This window comes from Bactrocera tryoni, unplaced genomic scaffold (genome assembly GCF_016617805.1).
Source record: "Bactrocera tryoni isolate S06 unplaced genomic scaffold, CSIRO_BtryS06_freeze2 scaffold_151, whole genome shotgun sequence".
Taxonomy (NCBI): Eukaryota; Metazoa; Arthropoda; class Insecta; order Diptera; family Tephritidae; genus Bactrocera; species Bactrocera tryoni.
In genome coordinates this window covers 42510-66892 of record NW_024395869.1, presented here as the reverse complement: position 1 = coordinate 66892, position 24383 = coordinate 42510, and the positions used below count along the sequence as shown (strand labels likewise).

The 24383-nt window shown below is 35.7% G+C and overlaps 1 protein-coding gene across 1 annotated transcript in view; it reads left to right on the top strand.

The window, feature by feature from the left end:
• The window catches only part of LOC120780099 (growth factor receptor-bound protein 2), a 36284-nt gene extending 14646 nt beyond the window's left edge, over positions 1-21638 (top strand). Inside the window, exons 2-5 of the mRNA XM_040112382.1 lie at positions 20019-20116; positions 20191-20310; positions 20389-20554; positions 21398-21638. Of these exons, the coding sequence (XP_039968316.1) occupies positions 20019-20116; positions 20191-20310; positions 20389-20554; positions 21398-21571 (558 nt within the window). The 3' untranslated portion in view covers positions 21572-21638. The remainder of the gene's footprint in view (positions 1-20018; positions 20117-20190; positions 20311-20388; positions 20555-21397) is intronic.
• Positions 21639-24383: the final 2745 nt, after the last annotated feature.

Sequence of the window (24383 nt, the reverse complement as noted above, 5' to 3'; positions counted from 1 at the left end):
ATATCGCTCCGTCGCCATGCTCATGCAGCGTTTTCATAATTTCATTTCGTGATTTTCCCCCTTTAGTATCAGCTTCTACAGCATCAACGCCAACAAAAATTTATTTGAGCATATTTCATTTTTTGTCGAGAAATTTCTTATTTTTATTTTTACTTTTACGCTTCTTTTCTTTTACGCCTATTCTTTCGCTTTTTATTCTATCAAATTTGTTTGTTCTGTATTAGAAAGAATCATGAAACTTATACAATGTCTTTCGTTTTTCTTTTATGTATTTTCTTTTTTTATTTTTGTTTTTTTCATTTTTTTTCATTTTTTATTTTTTTTATTTTGTTATTTTTCATATTTTATTATTTTTTTTATTATTTTTTTATTTTATTTTTTATTATTTTTTTTTTATATTTTTTTTATTTTTTTATATTTTTTAATGTTTATTATTGTTGTTTCGCAATTTATGACACCAATTGATTTATATTACCCACACTTTGACAACAAACTGCTAATTCTTCTCGTTCTCATTATCAATTTGCCGTCTCACCTCCTCTCTCTCCCTGAGTAAACATTGAGAATTGAGGTATTTGGAGCAAATATTTATTACTTAATTTTCGATCTTCACTTTTGCTTTTTCAATTACAAGAATGCCGGATATTGTTTATTAAAAAAAAAGCAACTATTTACCGTTTTTCGTATCTATGTACGATGTGTATTTATGGTTTCATTGTATATTGTATTCGTGCCAGCGCTCATGTTTCTGAAGTCAATTTAGCCTCGCTGATGGATTTTTGCGGTTGGAAGCTTTGTGAAATTGATTGCTGCTGTTATTTTGACAAAATAATGTTGCAATTTTGTGGTGTGAAGGGTTGTCCTTCAATATATATGTAAGTAGATACATATACATATGTACTTATGTATATATTAGATAATGGATTCCCTAGTAAATTGAGAATAAACTGCAAATTCATATGCTAGAAAAGCCAGAGCAAGATGCTTGTGATGTTTGTTATTTGAAGACTGCTAAAAATGGGTTCCTAAAGATTAGTCATGGTAGCGACCATTCACAATCAAGATTGAATAATTCTTTGGCATATTATCTTTGAAAGAAACGAGTTTATTGAAAAGTATAGCCAACAGAGTTTTAAAGCAATAGAACACCATAAGCGAAGGTCGTAAAGAACTTAACAAAAATGGCATATATAAGAAATATCTATCTATCTCTAAATATCTTAAAAACCTAACCTCAATTATTGCAGCATTATCTTAAAATCAACATTGTACTCTTTCCTCTTCTTCTTCTTTATTGGCGTAGACACCACTTACTCGGTTATAGACGAGTTTACAACAGCGGGCCGGTCGTTTCTTCTTTTCGCAATTTGGCGCCAATTCGAGGTACCAAATACATAGGATTCAAGTAGCTCACCACTTCGGGTCTTCGACCAAGTATCCTCTGGTTAGCCAAAAACATCCTTTTTGAGCTAAAGTGAGAAGGTGAAACATCCCCTCTCCAGGGTTGAACGCTGGGTTTGGGACCCAACGAAAAGGAAACAACAGCTTCGGATAAGTAATCTGTCCACTGCTCATAATTTGGTAGACTTTAGGCAAAATATAAAAAAATTAATTAGTTGGCTTAAATGTTGTGTTTCCAATGCATCTTGGCTACGGAATCGTTGAAAATATTGCAGATATCTTTTATGGAGTCTACTTTAACCCGAACATAACAATTTGAATGACACAAAACAATCAGTGAAGTTCGTGCATTCATCGAAAAGTTGTTTCAAGCGTGTGGTCTCGTAGTGTTGGGAGTCAGAGAGATAGCGGAGGATATGAACATCTCTTATGGGTCGACTCAAATTATTTTAGTTAATGTTTTGGGTGGAAAACGTTTATCTGTTTAATATGAATGACCATTTCGTTGGAGCATCATTTTCCAAGCGACCGACATGACCTAACCCCTAATTATATCCATAAACGCCGTAGAGCTCACACAGTTCGTGATTCTTTCTTCTATCGCACACGCGGACAGCCCCAAAGATTTTACGGAGAACAGTTCACTCGAATGCTCCAAGTGCTTTCATAGCTGAAGTCGTCTTCGTCCATGTATCTCAGCCGTATTATAGGACGAAAATAATGAGTTACTTATAGAGCGTGATTTTTCTTTATCGAGAGAGGGATTTGCTTCTCAATTGTCTACCGATCCCAAAGTAGCACCTGTTGGCAAGAGTTATTCTGTATATGGCATCCAAGTACTTCCTCTGGCCGCGTTCACCACAAGACCAACATCTTTCGCTTCTTTTTCTAGGCTGGAAAAGGCTGACGGCTCTGTTGTTAGTGCCTAGGATTTCAAACTCATCTGCGTACCTTTGTAACTTCAGAGTAAACTGTGTCACTCCGGCAGATCCTGGGGCTGCAAGCCAGCTATCATAAAATGATGGTTCACCAAAATCGTAAGGCCGAATATCACTTATGAGCCGGTTGCTTCGGCATCTAAGGCAACGCAGTTTTCGGTAGGCCTTCAACTATCGAAACTGCAAAGGCTCGTCTGTGTCTGCGCTTCAGGGGTAATGCGCACTTGCCCAACTGCAGCATATGAAGTCATGCTGGAGCTCACAACGCTGGACCTAGTGATCAAACAGGTAGCGAAACAGACCATGCTGCTCATGGCAGCAGAGGATTTCGGCAAAGGGAAGAGCCCTAGGAACCTAAAGACACACCACTGGCCCTCCTTCCAAAGCATGGCGTTACGAAGAGGTTTAACTTTACAAAGAAGTTCAGAGTTACTCTCGGCAGTAAGGCGAAGTGGAACAATGCCACGCTCGACCTGCTACTGCGAAACAGCGCTATACAGTGGTACACTGACTCGAAACTCGAAAATTCCGGAAGAAATTGGAGCAGGCATTGCGGGACCGCATACCAATCTATCCATACCAATGTTACGTTTTCTGAGCATCTTTCAAGCAGAAGTCTTTGCTATAAGTCAGTGAGCAGAAACTATTGCAACCAATGTATAGCTATACTTAGCGATAGTCAAGCGGCACTATGAGGTTAAACCGCTTCTAGTGGAGGAGTGTATAGGAAGACTGAACCGTCTATCAGTGTGTAAACCGGTACACATAATCTGGTTGCCGGGTCATAAAGGGGTAGCCGTCAATGAGCTGACCGACGAACTAGCCCGCTCTGCGGCAGCATCCACGATGATGGGGACAGAACCATGCATTGCAGTGGTGTCTCACACTATAAAGGAGCTGCTCCACACGGAGAAGAGAGTGGGGAGAGCACAGCATTGGCGGCAGACAGCACGAATGCGCCTTGCCAAGCTACTTCTGGGAGGGTACAAACTTGCAAGGTTTAGGGAAATAATCAACCTCCCCCGAGACAAATTCCGCCGCCTTGTCGCGCTCTATACGGGGCACTGCAGGCTCAGGAAACACTTATCCAATATGGGCATAGTCTTTTGCGCAAACTGCCGGTTCTGCGTGGAACAGGAAACTTTAGAACACAGATTTTTTAATACATACCATCTATAAAAATTCTATAAAGCCTTACTTAAAAATCCGAATATCTCGAGAAGTATTAATGATAGCAATTTTTGACCTCGAACCTTTTTTGTAGCAAATAAAATTTCCGACAAATTTATTATGTACATTTTTTCTATAGCTCCTGTCATTTACGAGATATATACAAAAAATTGCGAAATTCTTGGAAAAATCTGGTTTAGAGCCCCGTACTACCTCGCCGGTGTGAGTTACGACTTTGTTGCACCGGGCACTTTTGTAGAGTGAACAATTCAGAGAAATATGAGTCTAAAGTCAAAGCGATGCCATAAAATACCTCTGATCTGTAGGAATTTAAAGATAAAAACTCACGATTGTAGTGTATTTTCTATGGAAATTTCATGACGGCACTAAAAAAAATTAATAGTTCAAAATCGCCCTAATAAATATATCTACATATATAGCTTTAATAATGCGTGTCAATTATTGGCAGCAATTAAATAATCATCGAAATCAATTGTCACCAATGCGTTAAAAGCCAATAACAAATGCTCACGGCTACACTGCAATGCATTCCCGTTAGCGTGCGCAATCGCACACACTTACTCATATTACTTTACATACACACATACACATGTATGAAGAAGTGCAATCGTCTCTTTTCATTGAACTCGCATAAATTTTGATTGTATTCCGGTTGAGTAATCGCTTTTGTTCAGCATTGGAATTTGCTGAAAAGTCATCAATGCCAGACGATTGATTGGCGCAATGCAAAAGATAGACAAATTGAAAAAGATATAAAAAATCTTAATGGTATTAAATTTTTTATAAACGCATACATATGTGCAGGGGAAGAGGAAATGGTAGATGAAAGAGACAAGTGAAATAAAATCGAAAGTACTGCAAAGAGTATGTGTTGAGTGAGCTAATGGACGACAATGGCGGTAGATTTTGAAATTAGTGTAAAGAAATAACGGCGAAAAAAATATACAATATAAATAAATTGAGAAAGTATTAAATTCCTATCATATTATGCGCTTAAAATCTTCAAAATTGTTAGTGTGGCCGTAAAAATTTTGGGAAAACAAATAAGTCACGTAAATATTGATATATTGAATCGCGGAATTTTCGCCTTAAGCAGTACATAAGCTGAGAGTTAAAGTCACGCTATAGCTGATATTTTTCTCGTTGTTATTATTGTCATGACAGCATTAACTATACTACATGGTTTTGGAGTTTGCGTCTTAGTTGCGAGTTTAAATGAGGGAATGATTTTCCGATTTTGTCGTTGACTGCAGGAAATCACACTATAAGCTCACACGTTTTTGAAACCTTTTGAGTTTCAATCAACTTGTGTAAAACAGTTTACTTTTTCACTGATTAATAATAGACTCAAGCAAACTTCTTTCAATTTGCCTTTTACCAACAACGACGATAGGTGCGGTGATGGAAGCTAGACGACCCATAATGTCAGATATCAATCTATTTCAATAATTTCTCATACACATCCATGTTTTGTGGAGACTTTTGTTTTCAAAACGTTCGTAAATGTCAAAATCAGTTTTTCTAAGTTCAAGTCGAAGCCAATATGTGTCACTTTCTTCAAAAATTAAAGCCTGATTAAACCGTTGAATGATAATCATTTCCTAAAACTCTCAGAACTACTTAAATATAACTGTTTCAACACCATATGTCGATGCCGCCTGAACTTTTTTTTTTGTCTTTTGTAGTTTTTTGTATAAAAAGTTGATTTTACCTTATAACAGGTCAGTGGAAAAGTTGTTCCCGGCCTAGTATATGTTAGGTTAGGTTAGATGGCTGTTAAAACATCGCATGTGGACTGCTATATGTAGTCATTTATAAAGCCATAGAAAAGAAGAACTCCTGTGCTCGAACTATAAATTAGCAAAATACTTAGTAGCCAATACAAATTTACTCAGGCGTTTAATTTCCCTTCCCGCTAGCTTGGTGTGATGTCTGAAATTATGCGCTTCCAAATGATTAAGTCTTGATCTTCCAAACGCAGGACAGTCAAGAAAAAAGTGTTGAGTTGTTTCCACCTCATGTTCTTCCATACAGGATCTGTAAATAGCGTCTGGTAGGGCCTTACTGCGTGGACGCCAATAGGGCATTGGTCCGTTAAAAGTCACACAACAAGGGAGAGGCTAGCCTTACTGAGGCCAAAGAGATCACTAGATCTCCTGCGATCGATCTTGAGCCAAAAGGCTTTTGCGAAAGCGCATGTACCGATGGTGGCAAAATACTGGATGCTATTGATAGCGAGGATAGGCACTCTTCGACCAGCTCTGAACGCACTATTGCTGATTTCAAGGCTAGTATCGCCGCTCTGCTATCTGAAGGATGCTGCACTCCGGAACAGTAAATCTACGACTGCCTTAATGGCTGCAACCTCGGCCTGGAAGACACTGCAATGGTCAGGAAATCTGAAATTGGAGTCGATAGAGAGCTCCTGACAGTAAACTCTTCCACAAACCTTCCCCCCACAAGCTTTGACGCATACGTGAGGAAGCTCTCTACGCCTCTCTTCCAACGTCTTCTTCCACCGACAACTCCCTCGCCGGTAAGTGGGTAAAGAAGGAGGCGACAGAATTCGGTTTGGCGACTCCATGATCAAAGTCATCCGGTATGAAGTCAAAGTAAGTGAGGATTTCTGAGTGTTCAGACCCGTATTCTTTTAGGAACCCAATCACTCTGAGTCTGATGGCAACTCAAGCAGCCATACACCCTCCAGCAATGTCCACTGGCAATATGTCCAGGTTGGCGTTAAGTGCCTTGCTTGGAGTGGACCTTAATACAGCACATACGCTGATAAACGCCGCCCGTTGAACGTTCTCGAGTTTCTTTGCAATAGAACATAATGGGCTTGACTATGATGTCGTAGAGCCAGCGGACCACTTTCGGTGAGAGACCTCACCTTTTGCGAATGGCTCCTCTACAACAGTACAAGGTAATCGAAGTCTTTTTTTCTGCACTCTTTTCGATATTCGGCTTCCATGAACGGCTTCCTATCCGGAATGAGCCGTAGATATTTCACTGTGTCCGTTGGTTGCAGACGGATGGCTCCCATTCGCGGCAGCGGTGCCGCCGCTTTAGCTTCGATGCCGGCGCAGTTAAAGTTTTCTTCTTGTTTGGTTGGGGTTCTCTTCCTTTGTAACTTTTTTTTTTGATTTTTTTCTTATTTTGGTATTTTTTTTTGCTAATCAAGTGACAAAATAGTGCTCAACTCGGATAAAATTTTCCTGAATATACTTAACAATGCTAGTAACATATCTACATATATTCATTTGATTAGTTGGTATATTGGAAGATTTTGGCTATGGTTTAGAAGTTCTCTTATTCTGAATAAGAAGAAAGGGTAAAAGCTTTCAAGAAATTTATTCTCGCGATTGAGATAATAACATTCCATATCAAACTTATTTGAAATTCAATAAGATTATGCCTCATAATAAGCAATATTTATTTGCTTAAGATGGGTACAGAGGAAGCAACTTACACATACATATGTATGTATATTGCAGCAACCAGAAGTTGGTAGACTAGCTACCAAACTTGCGTTCTCCATGTAAATAGAAGCTTAGAAAACAGCCTCTCAACAACATAAAGAGCGCTAAGAGCACTTAGCATGTTTATTTTCTCCATAAAATAGATAACTGAATTTCGGCTGACTAAGCATTTCCAAATATTGACCAAAACTATCAACATCATTATATATACTTAACGTTTATTGCGCTAATCCAGCTACGGTTTATCGCCCATGAACCGGCCAACGCGCACAACAGTCAACACCAGCACTAACAACAACAACAACACAAACAAACAGTGAGACCTAAATTTGGACACATGCGCCCATTAAAAATTGGCTGCTAATTTTGCTGAAGTGCGGCCGAGGCGGCGGGGCGACCACTCTTGCAACAATGTGTGGTACTTGTGGCTATGTGTGTATGGTTGCAGCTATGTATGTATGTTTGCTTTTATGGACATGGTCGGTCCATTAGATAAATCCACATACAAAGTTTGCTATTTTATGCGCAGAAATCAATGTTTGTGTTTGTTTCCAGGCGGCAAGGCTTTATTGTTGTACGTCGCTCGCCAGCTGTATGAGCAAAATAGCGGAAGAAAAGTAATAAAAAAGACGCGAAAAATTACTTTAAAATTAACAAAGTGAATTAGCTGTAGACAAATGGAATTTCAATGAAATTGCGTTGGCACAGCGAACAAGAGAAGACGAAGCGGCGAGTGGCGCGTAGTTTGAGGAAAAATCAACGCATAGAGCGTAGCAGTAATGATTGGGTGTGGAAATTGCAAATATTGAAAAATAATTAACTTTTCTTTAAGTAAAAATATAAGAAAATGTGTTTATTTATGCAAAGAGTCCAGTAAATACTGCAAGCAGGCTAATGAATAGTTCGAGAAAAGCTGGTAATAAATTTGAAAAATGCTACTGAAAGTTTTCAAGTCATATGTCATCTTTATAAAAACACGCCAACAGTAGCTACAGTGTGCAACAGCATGCAAAAACGCAATTAAAATAATTTTTATTGAAAAAACAGAGTAAAAAAGAGTAAACTTTGACAAATCATGCGGAACTCTCTTGTTTACATACCCGTTGAGTCAGAAATGGGCGTCATCGCTGGGAAGATATCTCTTGGGAAGATCGAGCTGCTTCAATTCTTGCACAGGCTTATTTGGTACGATTTCAATGTAAAATCTCTATGTTAAATTCGCCAAGTTGTTCCATACGTCAGTTCGAGTTCCTGCGAACGGCGCCGAATCGACTCTCCATGGTACACTCTCAGCTGCGGCTGCTATATTTTCTTCATTGCGTGCTGGTCCTAGTGTATTCGGTCGAATATTATCCAATAATGAATGTTGCGAAGGCTGGCAAAAACTCTCATGTCATTGCCATGGTCTTTATGTCTCTCTCGGACTTTAGGCAGTTTCTCCTTCTTTCTATTGAAAACTCTAGAGACACTCATGCACCTGTACATCAGAGGTCGAATTCCAAGGAACGGGCTACTTAGTGCTCAGCATGCTTACAGCAAAGGCAGGTTGGTCGATACTGCCTTGCACTCGCCAAGTTTCATGGCTGGATGGAGCCCATATACATAAAGATTTTGCTGTAGGGACCTTTCTTGTCATCAATGAGCCTACAACAACGTCCTGCTGGAGGCGATTATTGAAGCTGTTAATATGTTTATGAACGAAGCTAATCTCAATTATATAGTCTGTAGTCTCCTTTGCGACAGAACGATTCTGGCGTAGTGGGAAAGTGTACGCTCATATCGAATCGTAAATAGACGAACACCGCAAGGGTCTTTGTTTGGTGGATGGCTCTTGAAAGGACCATACTAGCTCAGCAGCTGGAGCATATTTAAAGAGGGCCTCATCACATTTGTGGTGCACTAAGGACTACCCCATTAAGGGCACTCAATGCCTGGTTGGTGCTTGACGGCGAAGGTTGCTATTAGACTTAGGAAAGCTGGGTAGATTAGGGGCCATGGGCAAGAACGCACTGAAATTCTCGACTGCTTCGATTACATTCCTTCAAACCCAGACCACTGAATCGCAGAACCTTCTCCTGGTTTTTTTTCTCGGTTCACACAACTGTGAAGAATTTTTGGACAAGCCGTAACCGTTAGAGGAAAGGTGCAGTGATCTTCTTCACGGTCTGATCGATTCATCAAGTCTAGTTTCAGATTACTAGACCACTATAACGTCTTTCAAGCGGAGGTGGCTGCGATCAAAGCAGCAGTAGATTTACTGCTCCGAAGTGCAGTCTCCTTCAGAGAGGTGTCTAGGATTCACTCCGACAGCTGAACAGCTATACTAGCCCTGAACCCGCTGACTGTGCGCTCAAAACTAGCCAAGCAGTGCATGATCTCATTAGCATGCGTGCCCGGCCATAACGGAATCGCTGGAAACTGCAAATGAGTCGAGTCGTTTCTACTATGTGTACTTGCGTTTTGGCATTGGACCTTTGGACCTCCAATGAGCTCTACAAGCGCTGGTCAACAACCTGAACTTTTGCGATTGCGGTATCCTTTTGGCCCGGAGTGAACCGTAAGAGGTCATCCGAACTACCGGCTCTTAGCAAAGCCATTCTCGCCATAATTACATGCGGTGTGACTCAGTGTTCTGTCGGTTGCACTTTGCCAAACCTCTATGGAGGAAGACGAAGTAGAGTCAGCTTGTCACTACCTTCTCTAGTGCCCAGTTTTTGCTGGACAGATTGATATTTCTCGGTAGACACTTCTTTTGCGAAGTTTCTGGGGTAGATATTAACCGCCTTCATGAGTTTATTGTAAGCAGAAAACAATTCGCCGATCGATGAGGATCTGTTGACGCATCTTTTTGGGGCTTTTGGATAACACAGGACGAAATTTTGTCCAAGTGAGATTTAACAAGTGTGGATCAAGACTTAACCTAAAGGAAAAAGGAAGGATCTGATGATCCATCTTTTAGGAGTTTTTGGGTAATCCAGTAATGTACGGGCGATCCGAGGTGAGGAAGAAGAAGCAGAGGAGCGTGGTTGAATTTTTAAGGGTTAAGAATGGTTTATCTCGATTTCCGGCAAAAGTAGGAGTCCTATAGAAAAACGTTATACCACAATATTATATGTAATGAAGAGATCTATAAGTTTTGTATATTGAGTTTCTCATATAACCTCAAAATTTATGTGAAAAATGCAAATAACCACGTTTTCGGGTTTTTATCTTGTACAATTTTTTGCCTTCAACATTTTTTTTTTGTTTTTACATTTTACAAAAAAAATATTTATTTTTTGCTTTCATTGCTTTAATAACAATTTGAGTTGCTTTCCAAGTTTGTTTGCATATTTTGGTAACTCATGAAATTTAATTATTGTTTTTTTTTTTATAATTAAAAAGATTCTAAATGTACCGAAATTTATAAAAAAAAAAAATATTTTTATTTTTAATAATTTTTATTTAAAATTTTAGCCCAATTTCACCCACTGTGCGCCTCCAACATTTCCATGTGTTAATATGCGTGCAACTTGTCGGCTTTCAGTTATGTGCTTGTGCCTTTTCTATTTTTATTTTTTCCATATCTTCTTGCGCTGCCACTTCATGGCCGCTCAGCCGCACACCGTCCCATCTCCATCCACCAACACTATCGAGTGTATTTGTCGAGTTGATTAACTTCGTCATTGTCAGCGGGTACAGCATAAAGCAGAAATAAAACTAAAAAAATAAAATAAATAATATTTATTTATGCAAGCAAAGTCACACATGAGTCATGGGAAAAATACGCCATAGGTACATACTCGGCCGTCTATGTATAAACATAAATAAAGATATGAATGAGACGGTGAGTAGTTGGCAATGCCGTAGGTATTTCACTTGGGCTTCCAGCTGCTAGCCGTGGCCCCTTAATGGGCGCGTGTATAATCAAGTGTGCGCTAAGCAGCATTTACCGGTGTCTAGGTTCAGCTGGGTTGGGCGACGTGTTCATCGGCGTATTTCGCTAGTAATGCCATCAGTTAATATTATTCATTTCTAATTGTGTACAACGCCTTTTACGATATTTATGATATTCTTAGTTGCATCTGCAACAACAACAACAACTTCACAGACTCTATTTGCGCTGACTGCCTACCTCCCTTCCTCTCTTCTACTAACCTCTAATTTTTTATTGTTGTTGCTTTTCATTTCCATTTATAAGTAATTGCTTTATTTGTTGTTGTTGTCAGTGGAAAATTTCTAACTATTTCTGTACACATTTTTCACATATTTTGTTGCTGTTTTTGCAAATGCGAATTAGTCAATGAATTAATGAAGAAACTTATACATAAGCATGTGTGTGGATATGTGCTTGTGTGTGTGTGTGTGTGTGTGTGTGTGAGTGAAGGCATAAATTACTTTGTGAGCCGACGTTGCTTGATTTAAGTGCAGTTATGGCAGTAATAAATTAATGAAGAAAATTAATTAGATACATATATGACTAACAAATGCTATTATCATTTGAAATCTGAACTTTAGGGCCGCGGAGAGAGTAACTCAGCTTCGCTTTAAAAGAGATGGAGGGAAAAGCTGTCATATATTTTAGTTTACAGTTTCTTTTCTTCTTCTTTTTGCAAATTTTGCAGATCAAAAATATTTGTATTTTGTATCGATTAATCGATATTTTCGATTTTTTTTACTTTTAAAAAAACTCGTATACATGGTTTCTATCGATTAATCGATATTTTATATTATTTTTTATATACTAAATGACGAAGTATTTTTAAAATAGTGATTATAGGGTTTTTATCGATTAATTGAAAATATCGACTTTTTTATAGTTTTTACTAGAAAAGCTCATATACATATTTTTTATCGGTTAATCGATATTTTCTATTATAGTTTGCACTTTTTCTAAAAAGCTTATATGTGTTTTTAAAATAGTTGTTATAGGTTGTTTATCGATTAATCGAAACTTTCGATTGTTGTATTTATATCGTTTTATCGATTTTTTATTTGAACTTTTTTCTATAAAAGCTCATATATATGGTTCTATCGATTAGTCGATACTTTCGTTATTTTTTATCGATTAATCGATATTTTCGATTATTTCTGTAGTTTCTTCTTAATTGTCACACAATAAAATAGATTAAAAATACAACATCGAAATTAAGTATGCTGCATAAATGTGTACCATTGAAAGCCTCCACTATTGTATGGAATGGTAAAAATTTATATTTCTTTAATTATAGGACTTAAAACGATTATTTTTAATTCTGACTGCTTCTGAACTTCAATGCAAACGGCTCTAAACATGCAATGGACTAAATACTAATTTTTTTTACCGTTATTTTGAGTACTTGAGCCGCTTTTTATATAAACACCCATAAATAATCGATTAATCGAAATTTTGCGATTTTTTCTGGATTCTAGTTTTAAAAGTGAAAACGATCAAGGTCTAACTATTTACAGTTAATTTTGGTTGTCCAATTTTTAAGCCACTTGATGCCTCAAGAATAATTGGAATCGATTAATATAAAATAATCGATATCGATATATTCGATTATTATTTTTTTGAAAGTTTTATATTTTAAAGCAAAATATTGTATACTATAGTCTAATTTTTTTTATTGCAAATCCGCTCCTATTTTTGTATACTGTAGCCTCAGCCTTAGAATATGAAGGGTCGAATGCGTTTATAAAATGCGAAAACTTTTGGGGAAGAAGTCGCCTTCAACTCTAAAGTCCTTTATTAACTAATAGGTCCATTGAAAAGTCTCCGGCCTGACACATAGATGGCACTAAGAGCATTAAATCCATATGATTTTTAGTTAGCCCTAACCTTCAAAAGTCGCGTGTAAAAACTTGACAGTTGTCGGATCATCAGTTTGTGTATCATATATCACAGGAGAATCAACCATCAAGGATTGGAAAACTAACCTTAGACGTGGTGAAATGAGCACCGAAGACGGTGAACGCAGTGGACGTCCAAAAGATTACCGACGAAAACATCAAAAAAGTCCACCATATAACTTTGGTTAACCGTAAAGGGAAGTTGTTCGAGATAGCAGGCCCTCTAAAGATAACTGAAAGTGTACATAAATCATTCACGAATGTTTGGGCATAAAAAAGCTCTGTCCAAAGTGGCTGGCACTCGATCTTACTTTTGACTAACCAAAAATAACGACGAGTTGATGATTCGGAGCAGCGTTTGGAGACATTCAAGCGTAATAAACTCGAGTTTTGGCGTCTATATGTGATAATGAATGAAACATGGCTCACTCATTTCATTCCGAAAACCAATCGACAATCATCCGAGTGAACTGCGGGATTAACCTGCTCGAAAGGTGGTAAAACCCAAGGTTATGGCGTCTTCATTTTGGGGTGTGACTATTTCATAGCGTTATTGAATCGTTTGAAGAACGAATTCGCCAAAGAACGAACGCATTTCAAAGAAAAAAAAAGTGCTGTTTCACCAAGCCAATCCACCATGTCACAAATCTGTGAAAACGATGGCAAAAATCTATGAATTTGGCTTCAAATTGCTTCCGTATCCATTGCATTCTCCAGGTCTGGCCCCCACTTACGATTTCTTGTTCTCAGATCTCAAAAGAAAGTTCGTTGGGAAGAAATTTTCGTCAAATGAAAAGGTGTTCGGCGAGTCTGAGCCTGAATTCTGATTTTCCTAACTAAAATAATGGTTCAAAATTTGTAGTTTGAGTTAATAGGTGAGGCTTAAATAGCCGAACTAGGATTTATTTACATTTCTGTAAACTTCTCTCTAAATTCTTTTCGGTTATCTAACAGAAGAAAATAAATGACAGTATAACCGAATAAATTCGAATAGTTCCAGCCAGGCCGCATATCCTTTGCGAATATTAGGGTTTATATACATACCTTCAAAAACTTTTATAAGATACCCACAAAAGAACTTGCCTGCCTATCTCATAGCAAACTAAAAGTAATTTGACCGACAATCTTGGCGGCAATTAACTATTCCACACACGTTTTCAATTCGAAACACACGCGAAATCTCTTTAATCAAATAGCCTCGCAGCTATTTGTGCATAAACATGTATAAAATTATATAACAAATATTTGCACCATCACATACGCTGCAGTAAACAGCTGAAGTACACGCTTGAATATTTATTACTGACATGACAAGCGAAAAATGGTGGACAGATAAGAGGAGAATTGGGTGAAGGTTTGCGATTTTTGGCAGCGGCATGACGTTTCGAGAAATATAGCATGTAATAATAGATAATAACTTATCTAAAAATAATTAACGCATGAGTAATGTTAAGTTAGGTTAGGATTTATGGATTTGTCGCGAACATTTTGATGGTTTGATCACACACGATATGCAGATAATTATTTGTACACACTAGATTATAGTGATTGAATCACGAGTTTGGAATTACCCTTAAAGCTGAACAGTATTATGCATAATATTAGCAACGCAGAACTCTATTGGCGTCATTAGCAATGCTAAGCTCGAAAACATAACCAAACAAACTACCCGTGCATGTCGTGATTCGACGCCTTAAGTTCAAATGAATCGATCATACTTTCCAAAAACCACACACTGTTTACTGGAATCCTCAAGGAAGTCGTAGATACGCCAGACCATCCAACATATGGGTCCGGAAGGTCGAAGCAGAAATGTAGAAAGCTTTAAATAAATCAAATGCTGAATCCGGAACTCGAGTAACCAATTAAAAAAGCCATAAATTCGGTTTGGAAAATTATTTTTATATAATTATTTTAAAGTACAAAATGTGTGAAAATAATCATAAATTCAGGACCAATACACTTTTGCTCGATATGACCACCTTTTGCCTTAACTATGGCCCTGAGACGGTCAAAAAACGAATCGCAAGCTGCCCGTATGTGACTTGCCCGTATTTTGGCCCACTCACGGACAATGGCTTTCTTCAGCATCTCGAGACTAGTGTATTTTTTACTTCGGACTTTGCTCTCCAAAATGGCCCAGAGATAATAATCCATTGCATTCGCATCTGGTGAATTCGAAAGCCATTGTGTGGTCATAATGAAGTTCGGAACGTTGTTTTTCAGCCATTCTTGGTTCACTCGCGCTTTGTGAGACGGTGCTGAGTCTTGTTGAAACGTCCATGGTTTGCGACCGAAATGTTTTTTTGCCCACGGCTTCAAAGCAGCCTCCAGAACACTTTCCCGATAATATGTCGCATTTACTTTGACGCCAGGCTCGATGAAAACAATTGGAGAGCGCCCATCTGCGGTGACAGCGGCCCAAACCATTATTTGTGGCGGGTGCTGCCTCCTGGTGGCCAACCGATGACTTGGATTCTCGTATGAACGGTCGATCAAGTAAACCCTATCGTTTTGAGAGTTTACGAATTGCTCAATTGGAAAAAGTTTTTCGTAAGAAAACACAATGTTCGGAATTTGGCCGCTTTCGGCCAAGCGATGCAGTTGCAACTGCTTCGCTCTCTCAAGTCTTCCTTTTTGCTGCTTCGGTGTGAGATCGTGGGCCTTTTGGAACTTGTAAGGCTTGACCTTGAGCTCATTTTTCAATATGCGTCGGATGCTGGGGTCGGATATTTTCAGTTCTTTAGTCATTTGATTGGCACTTGTTCATAACATATGTAGGTCCAAATTAGAAGATTCCCTGCTAACACCACCAAACACATAGCAAAACTTTCCTGACCTCAAATTGCGCCACAGCATGCGCTAGTTCACCGTAATTAGTTGTCGTAAGTGAGCCACTTTTCATTACCAGTAACGATCCGCTTCAGAAATTACTCCATTTTGCTGCAATTCAGTAGTGATTCGAAAAGTTTTCTTATTAATATAGAGTCACCTTACAGTATTAAACGATTTCTTGGCAATAAAGCATAAATCATGCAATGCCGCTTAATGCGCAATTCCTTCTTAGCATTTAATTGAGTAATTATTCCATTTAACTGATAATTGTCAGTTGCGGTTTAGTGAATTTTCCACCTAACACAGCAACACTTTGCAATTAAATTTCGAATAACACGTTAACACTCAACTTTGACCTTGGCTGAACTTTTTTTTTTTACTTTCCACATATTCTTCGCCACTTTATTTATTAAATGCCATGTTCTTTGTGTTTGCTTTTGTTGTTGCGTTTTCTTGTATGTTTCATCTGACATTTCAGTTCATTTACGCTCACGCCCATTAACTCCCCTTTGTGGAAATTTTTATATTTCATCTGCCACCTCTTTTGGCATATTCATTTCATTTACGATGTGCTACCGCAACCGCGACAACAACAACAACACGCAGCTAAAAAATGTTATAAACAGTTGCGAGGAAATATATGTAGCAATGCCTTTGTGTAATGTGATAAATAATAATGTTGGTAGGTGACGATGAGGTGGCTTGGCGGTGGGCTTCGGAAAGTTGAGGCGAGTCACTGGGTGCCACAGTGTGGTGACTTACCGCACCTATAGCACTGCTATAAATGCATATAGTGTTACAATAAAAACAAAAAACAGTTGTTCGTTCAGACACATTTTGCTACGCGGCCAACGCAAAAATATCGATTACATCTCTAGTATGTTGAGGTTATCGCACGTGTCGTTAAGAAATTCCATTTTCCAGTTATTCAGTCTTCAAATATACTATGTTGTAGGTGATTTCTGTGTACGCTAGTTTTTCTTGTGATTTATTGTTTATTTTGTAGCTTGTTGCAGATTTTATTTGTCTTCCATAGTCGAAGCTCAAATTACTTGAGATAATAACACGTCATTGGAACTTCATCAAAGATAGTTGTAGCTAAAGCGGTCTGCCCACTGCTCGTTATGTAAATCAGACAAATCAAACGATTTTTTATTCCCTTAAAATGTTTAGTGTTATAAGCTCTCCAGCAACTCTAGGTCCAGACTACCAAATCACTGTAACGTCTTTCAAACGGAGATGGCTGCCATCAAGATAGCAGTAAATGTACTGCTTCGAAGTGCAGCTTCCTTCAGTAAGGTCTGAGCTCACTGACTGTGCGCTCAAAACTAGTTAAGGAATGCATGACTTCATTAGCAATAGCTTCAAGCTTCTTCCATATTAAACCCGTGTGGGACTCACAGTAGAACCGCTGGAAACTGCAAAACCAACGAGCTGACTAGGCAACGCATTCTTTCCGCAGTTTCATCTGTTCGGAGTCGAGTCGGTTCTCCGATGACTGCTTGTGTACTGGCGTTGGACCTTTGGACTTCAAGTGAGCTGGTAACGATCTGGCTTTTAGCGAAGTCAATCTAGCCACAATTATAGGTGTTTTGCCTGTACACTGTACAATAGTTTACATGCGATGCAGCAAAATATTCTGTCGTTGGCTCTTTGACATAGCTGTATAGAGGAAGGCGAGCTGGAATCATCTTGTTGTCCTTCTTTATTGTCCAGGTTTTGCCAGACAGAGTTTGAAATATCTGGATAGACATACCTTTAATGAACCAAGCTAAGTTGCTGGGAGTGATATTGACCGCCTTACCAAAATTTATAGTAAGCTCAAAACACTAGATCGATGGCTGATCATCATATGGTGATGGTGATAAATTTTTAGAAGTTTATGGGTAAGGACGAATATCTGTTCAAGTGAAATGCATCGATTTTGGATCAACCCTACAACCTAACCTAACCCTAGTGTTATGGATCTCAGTGGATTTAGGTTTTGGTAAGGTTCTAGGGCTGCTTTCCGAGACTTCGATTGTTAAAGGCAAGCTCTATGTCCACTGAAAACTGCAGCAGTTGGATCTCAGTGAATCTTGGTAAAGGCTAGGATCTATAGCTGATCTTAGAGATGAGGAACACACTTGGATTGTTAAAGGCAGTCCCTATATGAAGCCAGAAAACTGCTGCAATTGGATCTCATTACATTGAACACCTAAATGGCTGAATCTCGCAACGGCTTCATACCAAGTTCGTCCTGTTGAGACGATTATTGCTTGATTGCTTCCAAAAAATGTTTACAATTGGAATCCGTATGATTTTAAATATTACCGCTTAGATAACGACAATGACTTGATAAAATTTCTACAACTACGGAAGGTCTAATACCCTGCTTAGAGCGAAAAGATCTTTAGACTTCTTACAATTTACTTCATGTCGGAAGAAGCTTCGACAGCGGATGCCCCTATAGTTGTCAAGCTCAAGTGAAGCTCAGTCATTCAATAGTAGTAGTAGTAACTCCGATCTGTTCCCATTCTGCTGATAGTGAGCCATTAGTGAATTTATGTACTTCCTAGCACTTTCCCCAATTACGTCGGATCCGCTACGTTCCATACTAATAGTACAAAGTATTTTTTTTTTAATTTACCAATCGAAACAGCGTTAGGTCTTCGAAATAACACCCCTTAACACGATAAAATCCTTATCAATTTCGGTACCCTAGGAGCGGCCTTTGTGGAAACCGATGTTCAAAGTAATTCGAAATCAAAAATTGTAGTTCGATGCTATCGATGTCGAGGTTAGGCATTCGTTAACTAATATCGATCGCACGGTGTGAATTATTCGATAACATTACATAACATAACCTTACTTTTGATTTCCATTTTACTTTAAGGCTTTTTAAACAACTTTTTACAATACTTTTACGTGCCCTGCTCACAAATGACCTTCATTTGAATTATTTAAAAATTCATTCAAATCGTGCAAAAATTCGCGGCTTATAAAAAAATGCATACTCGCATTGCTGCACGTTCTGACAAAAGCATTTACAACTCTGACGAACTGCAGTTACTTGCAACGACCAATAATTACACGAACTTTCTTCAAACATACAAAATTAAATGTAGAGAAATAATTTATCTCGTTAGCGAATATTTCACTTTTTCTTTGTTTTTTGTTTTCTGCTTTTGTCGTTGCAACAGGGCGCCATTCCAATTGGAATTCACAGTTCATTGATATGACAAGTCTATGCATGTTCGAAGTTCGTGCTAATAAGACAAATAAAGTGCGATGAAATTCGAATGCGAATGTTGACATTGTGCCATGTCTAATTGACACATACATATGTATGTATCTATTTACAAACAAATATTTATATGTGAATTTACTAAAATTATAGAGTATAGGCGAAATATGTATGTATGTGCGCATGTTATAGAAAAAAAATCGAAAATATTTCGCAATTCGCTTCCGCACAACAAATTATTAATGACTTTTGTCAACGAATTCTCGCGTTTTTTTGTGTCAGCTTCACGTCACGCGGCGCTAGTTCACGCTTCAATGCTATTTGGGTCAACGCGACTACTGCCCGAGACGGAGGCTGCAGCACGTTACATATTTCAGAAAGTAAAAAAAGTAATGTGCGCGCTGTTGTAAAATTCTATAAACAATTCTCACACAGTACGACCAAAAGTGTTCATGAGTATACATACATATGTACGTATGTATGTAATGTGTCACAGCTTATATTGATATTCAGGAGGACTCATAAATACCAAGTAAACTCACATTCGCATTAATTTTCCACATCTCCGCTAGTAAAAGGACTTGTTTATATACATAAAAGAATAATAAATACAATTGCACTGAATTCATTAATTAAATTAACATTTTACAATACAACTTTTAGCTGAGGACTTTAAAAAAAAATTCAAAAAAAAAAAATTTAAAAAAAAAAAATTTTTAAAAAAATTTAAAAAATTAAAAAAATCAAAAAAATTCAAAAAGTTAAAAAACGTTGCAAGTGCCATAAAAAGTTTTGCAGTAAATTATTCTGGCTTGTTATCCAAATTTATTGCCAAAGCAATTCATTATACAAAACATCAAACAATGAATTAAAAAAAAATTGTTAATAGCAAAAATAAAAATACTTAATTGTTTTTGAACTGTTTTACATTTTTATTACTAACAAATTATCAACAACAAAGCCCGCAACTGCTATGAAATTTAATGAAAACTCAACTTGTAAAAAACCACAACTAAAGGGGTTATACATACATACATATCTACTTGTAAATTTCAAAAAATCTATTTTTTTGGAAAGCAAAATTATATTCCACCAAATATTAAAATTAATTAAAAATTCTTACTTTCCTATTTACAGATTTTAAACATGGAAGATGATTCAAATTGGTATCGTGCCGAATTAGACAGTAAAGAGGGTCTCATACCCAGTAACTATATAGAAATGAAAAATCATGAGTGAGTGTGTGATGAGCTCGTATATAAATTTTTTTAAAATATTATTTATTTGTATTTTTTTGTAATAAATGCAGCTGGTACTATGGCCGCATCACACGTGCCGATGCTGAGAAATTGCTCTCAAACAAACATGAAGGTGCATTCTTAATTCGCATTAGTGAATCCAGTCCTGGTGATTTCTCATTATCAGTCAAGTAAGTGTACATTTTGTCCCCCGAAAATGCATGAGATTTTTAATTTTCCGTTTTTTTTTTATTCCGATACACTCGCAGATGCCCCGATGGTGTGCAACATTTCAAAGTTTTACGCGACGCACAGGGTAAATTCTTCCTTTGGGTTGTTAAATTCAACTCACTCAACGAGCTGGTGGAGTATCATCGAACCGCAAGCGTATCGAGATCGCAAGATGTCAAATTACGAGATATGATACATGAAGAGGTGAGTGCTAAACGAAATGGGGTTAGCGTGCTTTTTTATGGCCGAAAACTATTTTTACCACGAAGATTGTAAGGAAAAGTACCACAGCTTTGGAGATATCGAACGGAAATTTCGCACACTTCCTTATCTCCGCAAGAAACTGCTTATTTGTCGGTATCGCTGACTTCAGATCACCATAAGTTGACGCTGCAATACAAAGTGACCGATCCAAAAGAGGTTTTTGTATGGAAAACTGATTTATTTGACAAAATATCTTGACGAAATTTGGCTTAGATGATGGTCCGAGACAATGCTACGATCTTAGAGAAAATGGTTCAGATCGGACCACTATAGCATATAGCTATCATACAAACTGATCGATCAAAATCAAGTTAAAGACCGTTATTTATGTTAATGCTCTAAGAAATGAACCTGTGCAGGGTATTATAGCTTCGATCAGTCGAAGTTAACGTGTTTACCGTTAAGTTAAACGTTCCCACGACAGTCGGATCTATGTAACAATAACGGACCTAAATTTTTTATCCGGTCAAGGACTGTCAACTCGGCAGAATTCTGCAGCTACAACAACAACTACTCTCCTGTTAACTCTTACTTATGACGTTTTATGCGCGCCTAAATTTAGGCAAAGTTTTTATTAATTGGTCTCGCCGTATATTAATCGTCTATATATTTCATGCGCTCCTAAATGTAGGCAATATTACTTCGTACGCATTTATTTTACTACCGATTTATACAATTTATTACCTTCTTACTATATTTATTGTAATCTTTTACGATTTTCTATTTATTTAATATATTCTCTTACGCCATTCTCTCTTTTCTCCTCCTCTCGCCACCGAACAGATGCTCGTGCAAGCATTGTATGATTTTGTGCCACAAGAATCTGGTGAATTGGACTTCAGACGCGGCGACGTCATCACCGTCACAGATCGATCTGATGAGAATTGGTGGAATGGTGAGATCGGCAATCGGAAAGGCATCTTCCCAGCAACCTATGTAACGCCATACCACTCATAATAGAATAGAAACTCGTAAAATAATGAATATATAAATGAAAATTACAAATAAATGAAAGAAAATTAAAAACAAAAACAAAAAAACACAATAACAACAACAACAAAACACTGCATACAAGAAACAAAAACAATAAACGAACATAAAAACAAAAACAATACTTGAAAAACGAACCACCAACAACAAGAATAACAACAACAACAACAACAAGAATAACAACAACAACAACAACAACAAAACACTCCGCCAACAACAATAAAAACACTTTCCACCAGCAAATTTTCACAAATCACACTCACACACACATCTGCCGCTATAACAGCAACAATAGCAATCAGAATTGTAGTACTGTAATCATGCACAAGCGCGCAACAACAACAAGTGACACTTCAATAATTCTTCAAATTTAAAGTATTTAGTATACATAGTAATTGGCGCATACTGGCAATAGCTAACAATAGGTTATACATTTATTTCAATTTATTTCGTTTTTTTTTTTGTTGGTGTGTAGAAATGCAACTCTCGCCAAATGCACACCACAGCCACGATTAGTTGTGTGACCCCTCATTCAGTGGTTCAATTTGTATACAAAGCCATACATACAGACATACTACATCTAACTGCGATACATCACAGCATCATTTATTACCGTTAGGCACACATATACATATGTATATATGCATGTATAAGTGTTTTTTGTATGCGATGAAAAAGCTTGAAAAGCGCACTTTACAGACCGTGTTTAGCCACAAAACGAAATAGTCTTGCATTGTCTGCCGCATGAATTTTCATTTGAGGCTGAAACTGCGACTGCAGCGCTAGATATGAAGCAGGTGCGCTTTTTGCGTGATTTGATGCAGTAAAGTAGCACAAGCTGCGAGTTGACCTATTTATTCGTCAATGTAATTTGATATAAATAAATAAATTCGGTAAAATTCGCAGTTGTTTTATAAGTTTTTTTTACTTTGTCGGGACATTTTGCATAGTTTTTGTTGTTTTTTGTTTTAAACGTAATTTTTATTATTTTTTTTAATGGTTTTATTCTTTTTATACTTGGTTTTAATGATTTTTTGAAAATAAATATATTTTTAATATTTTTATTGGAAAATAAATATATTTTAATATTTTTATTGAAAATAAATTTAATTTTTTAATATTTTTATTTGAAAATTAATATTTTTTTAATTTTTTTATATATGTACTTATTATTGTTTTCTTATTTTCATTTATTATCATTTTTATTTTTTTTTTTTATTTATTATTTTTTTATTTTATTTTTTGTTTTTTCTTCTAATTTTTTTTATATTTTATTTTTTTCCAATTTTTTTTGGTATTCTAATATTTTTATTTTTTTTTATTTTTTGTTTTTCTTCTAATACTTTTTTTATTTTTTGTTTTTCTTCTAATATTTTTTTTTATTTTTTGTTTTTCTTCTAGTATTTTTATTTTTTTATTTTTTGTTTTTCTTCTAATATTTTTTTTATTTTTGTTTTTTTCTAATATTTTTTTTTTATTTTTTTAATATTTTTATTATTTTTTTAATATTTTATTATTATTTTTTTATTTTTTTATTTTTTAATATTTTTAATATTTTTTTAATTTTTTATTATTATTTTTTTAATATTAAATTTGATTTTTTTATTTAATTACTCGTTGTTTTTTTTTTAATAGTTGTAATTGAAAAAAAAAAATACTTCGTCACTACCTTGTAAATTATATCTCGAAGACCTGTGAAAAATCATTAAGATCGTTTGAGTAGTTCACGAGAAAGCTTGACAACCGACTTGAAAACTCAGTTTGGAAAAAAATGCTTTTACAGTAAAATCAATTTAAATATGTGGGACAATATTCTGCGGTGTTATAGCATTAATTAAGACAATAAGAAATACTTTTTTTCAAGCCGTGTAACCCCGTAAGCGTCATTTAATGTTTTTTATTTTATTTAATTACATTAATTTGTGTTTAATTACTTTTTTTTTAAGTTTTTGGCAAATACGAGATTGAAAAATCTCGTTGAAAAGTTTATTGTTTTTTAAATTTTTTTATTATACTATATTTTATTTTTTTTGAATTTTTTTGAATTTTTTAGAATTTTTTTATTTTTTTTTTTACTTTTATATTAATTTTATTTTTCCCATAACAATTTTTATTTTTTTTATGTTTTCATTTTTTTATATTCATTTTAATTTCATTATTATTTTTTTAAATAATATTTTTTAATTCAATTTTTTAAGTTTTTTATTGTGATTTATTTTGGTATTATTTTATTTCTTTACTTTTATACTACACTTTATATTTTTTTAATATTCTTATTTTATTTAGGTATTAATCTTTATAAGTTTTTTTTTTTATTCATATTTATTTTTTTATATTCAATTTAATTTCATTATTATTTATATAAATAATATTTTTAATTACATTTTTAATTTTTTTGTGTTTTATTTTGGTTTTATTTTACTTTTATTATTTATTACACTCTATATTTTTTCATGTTTTTATTTTATTTATGTATTAATTTTTATTTTATTTAGGTATTAATTTGTATTTTATTTTTTAAGTTTTTTGTTATTATTTAATTAACTTTTTATAAATTGTTTTTATTTTCTTTTTCTATAATTTTTTTAATATTTTTATTTTACTAATATTAGTTTTCATTTAATTATTATTTTTTAAATATTTTTTACTATTATTATTATTTGATATTATTTTTTTGTTATTATATCGTAACATTATCCAACTGATTTAATTCCTTTTTTCATAAAATTGTTTTTTTTTTAAACGTCACCTAACCTTTATAAACAGCTAATTTAAATCT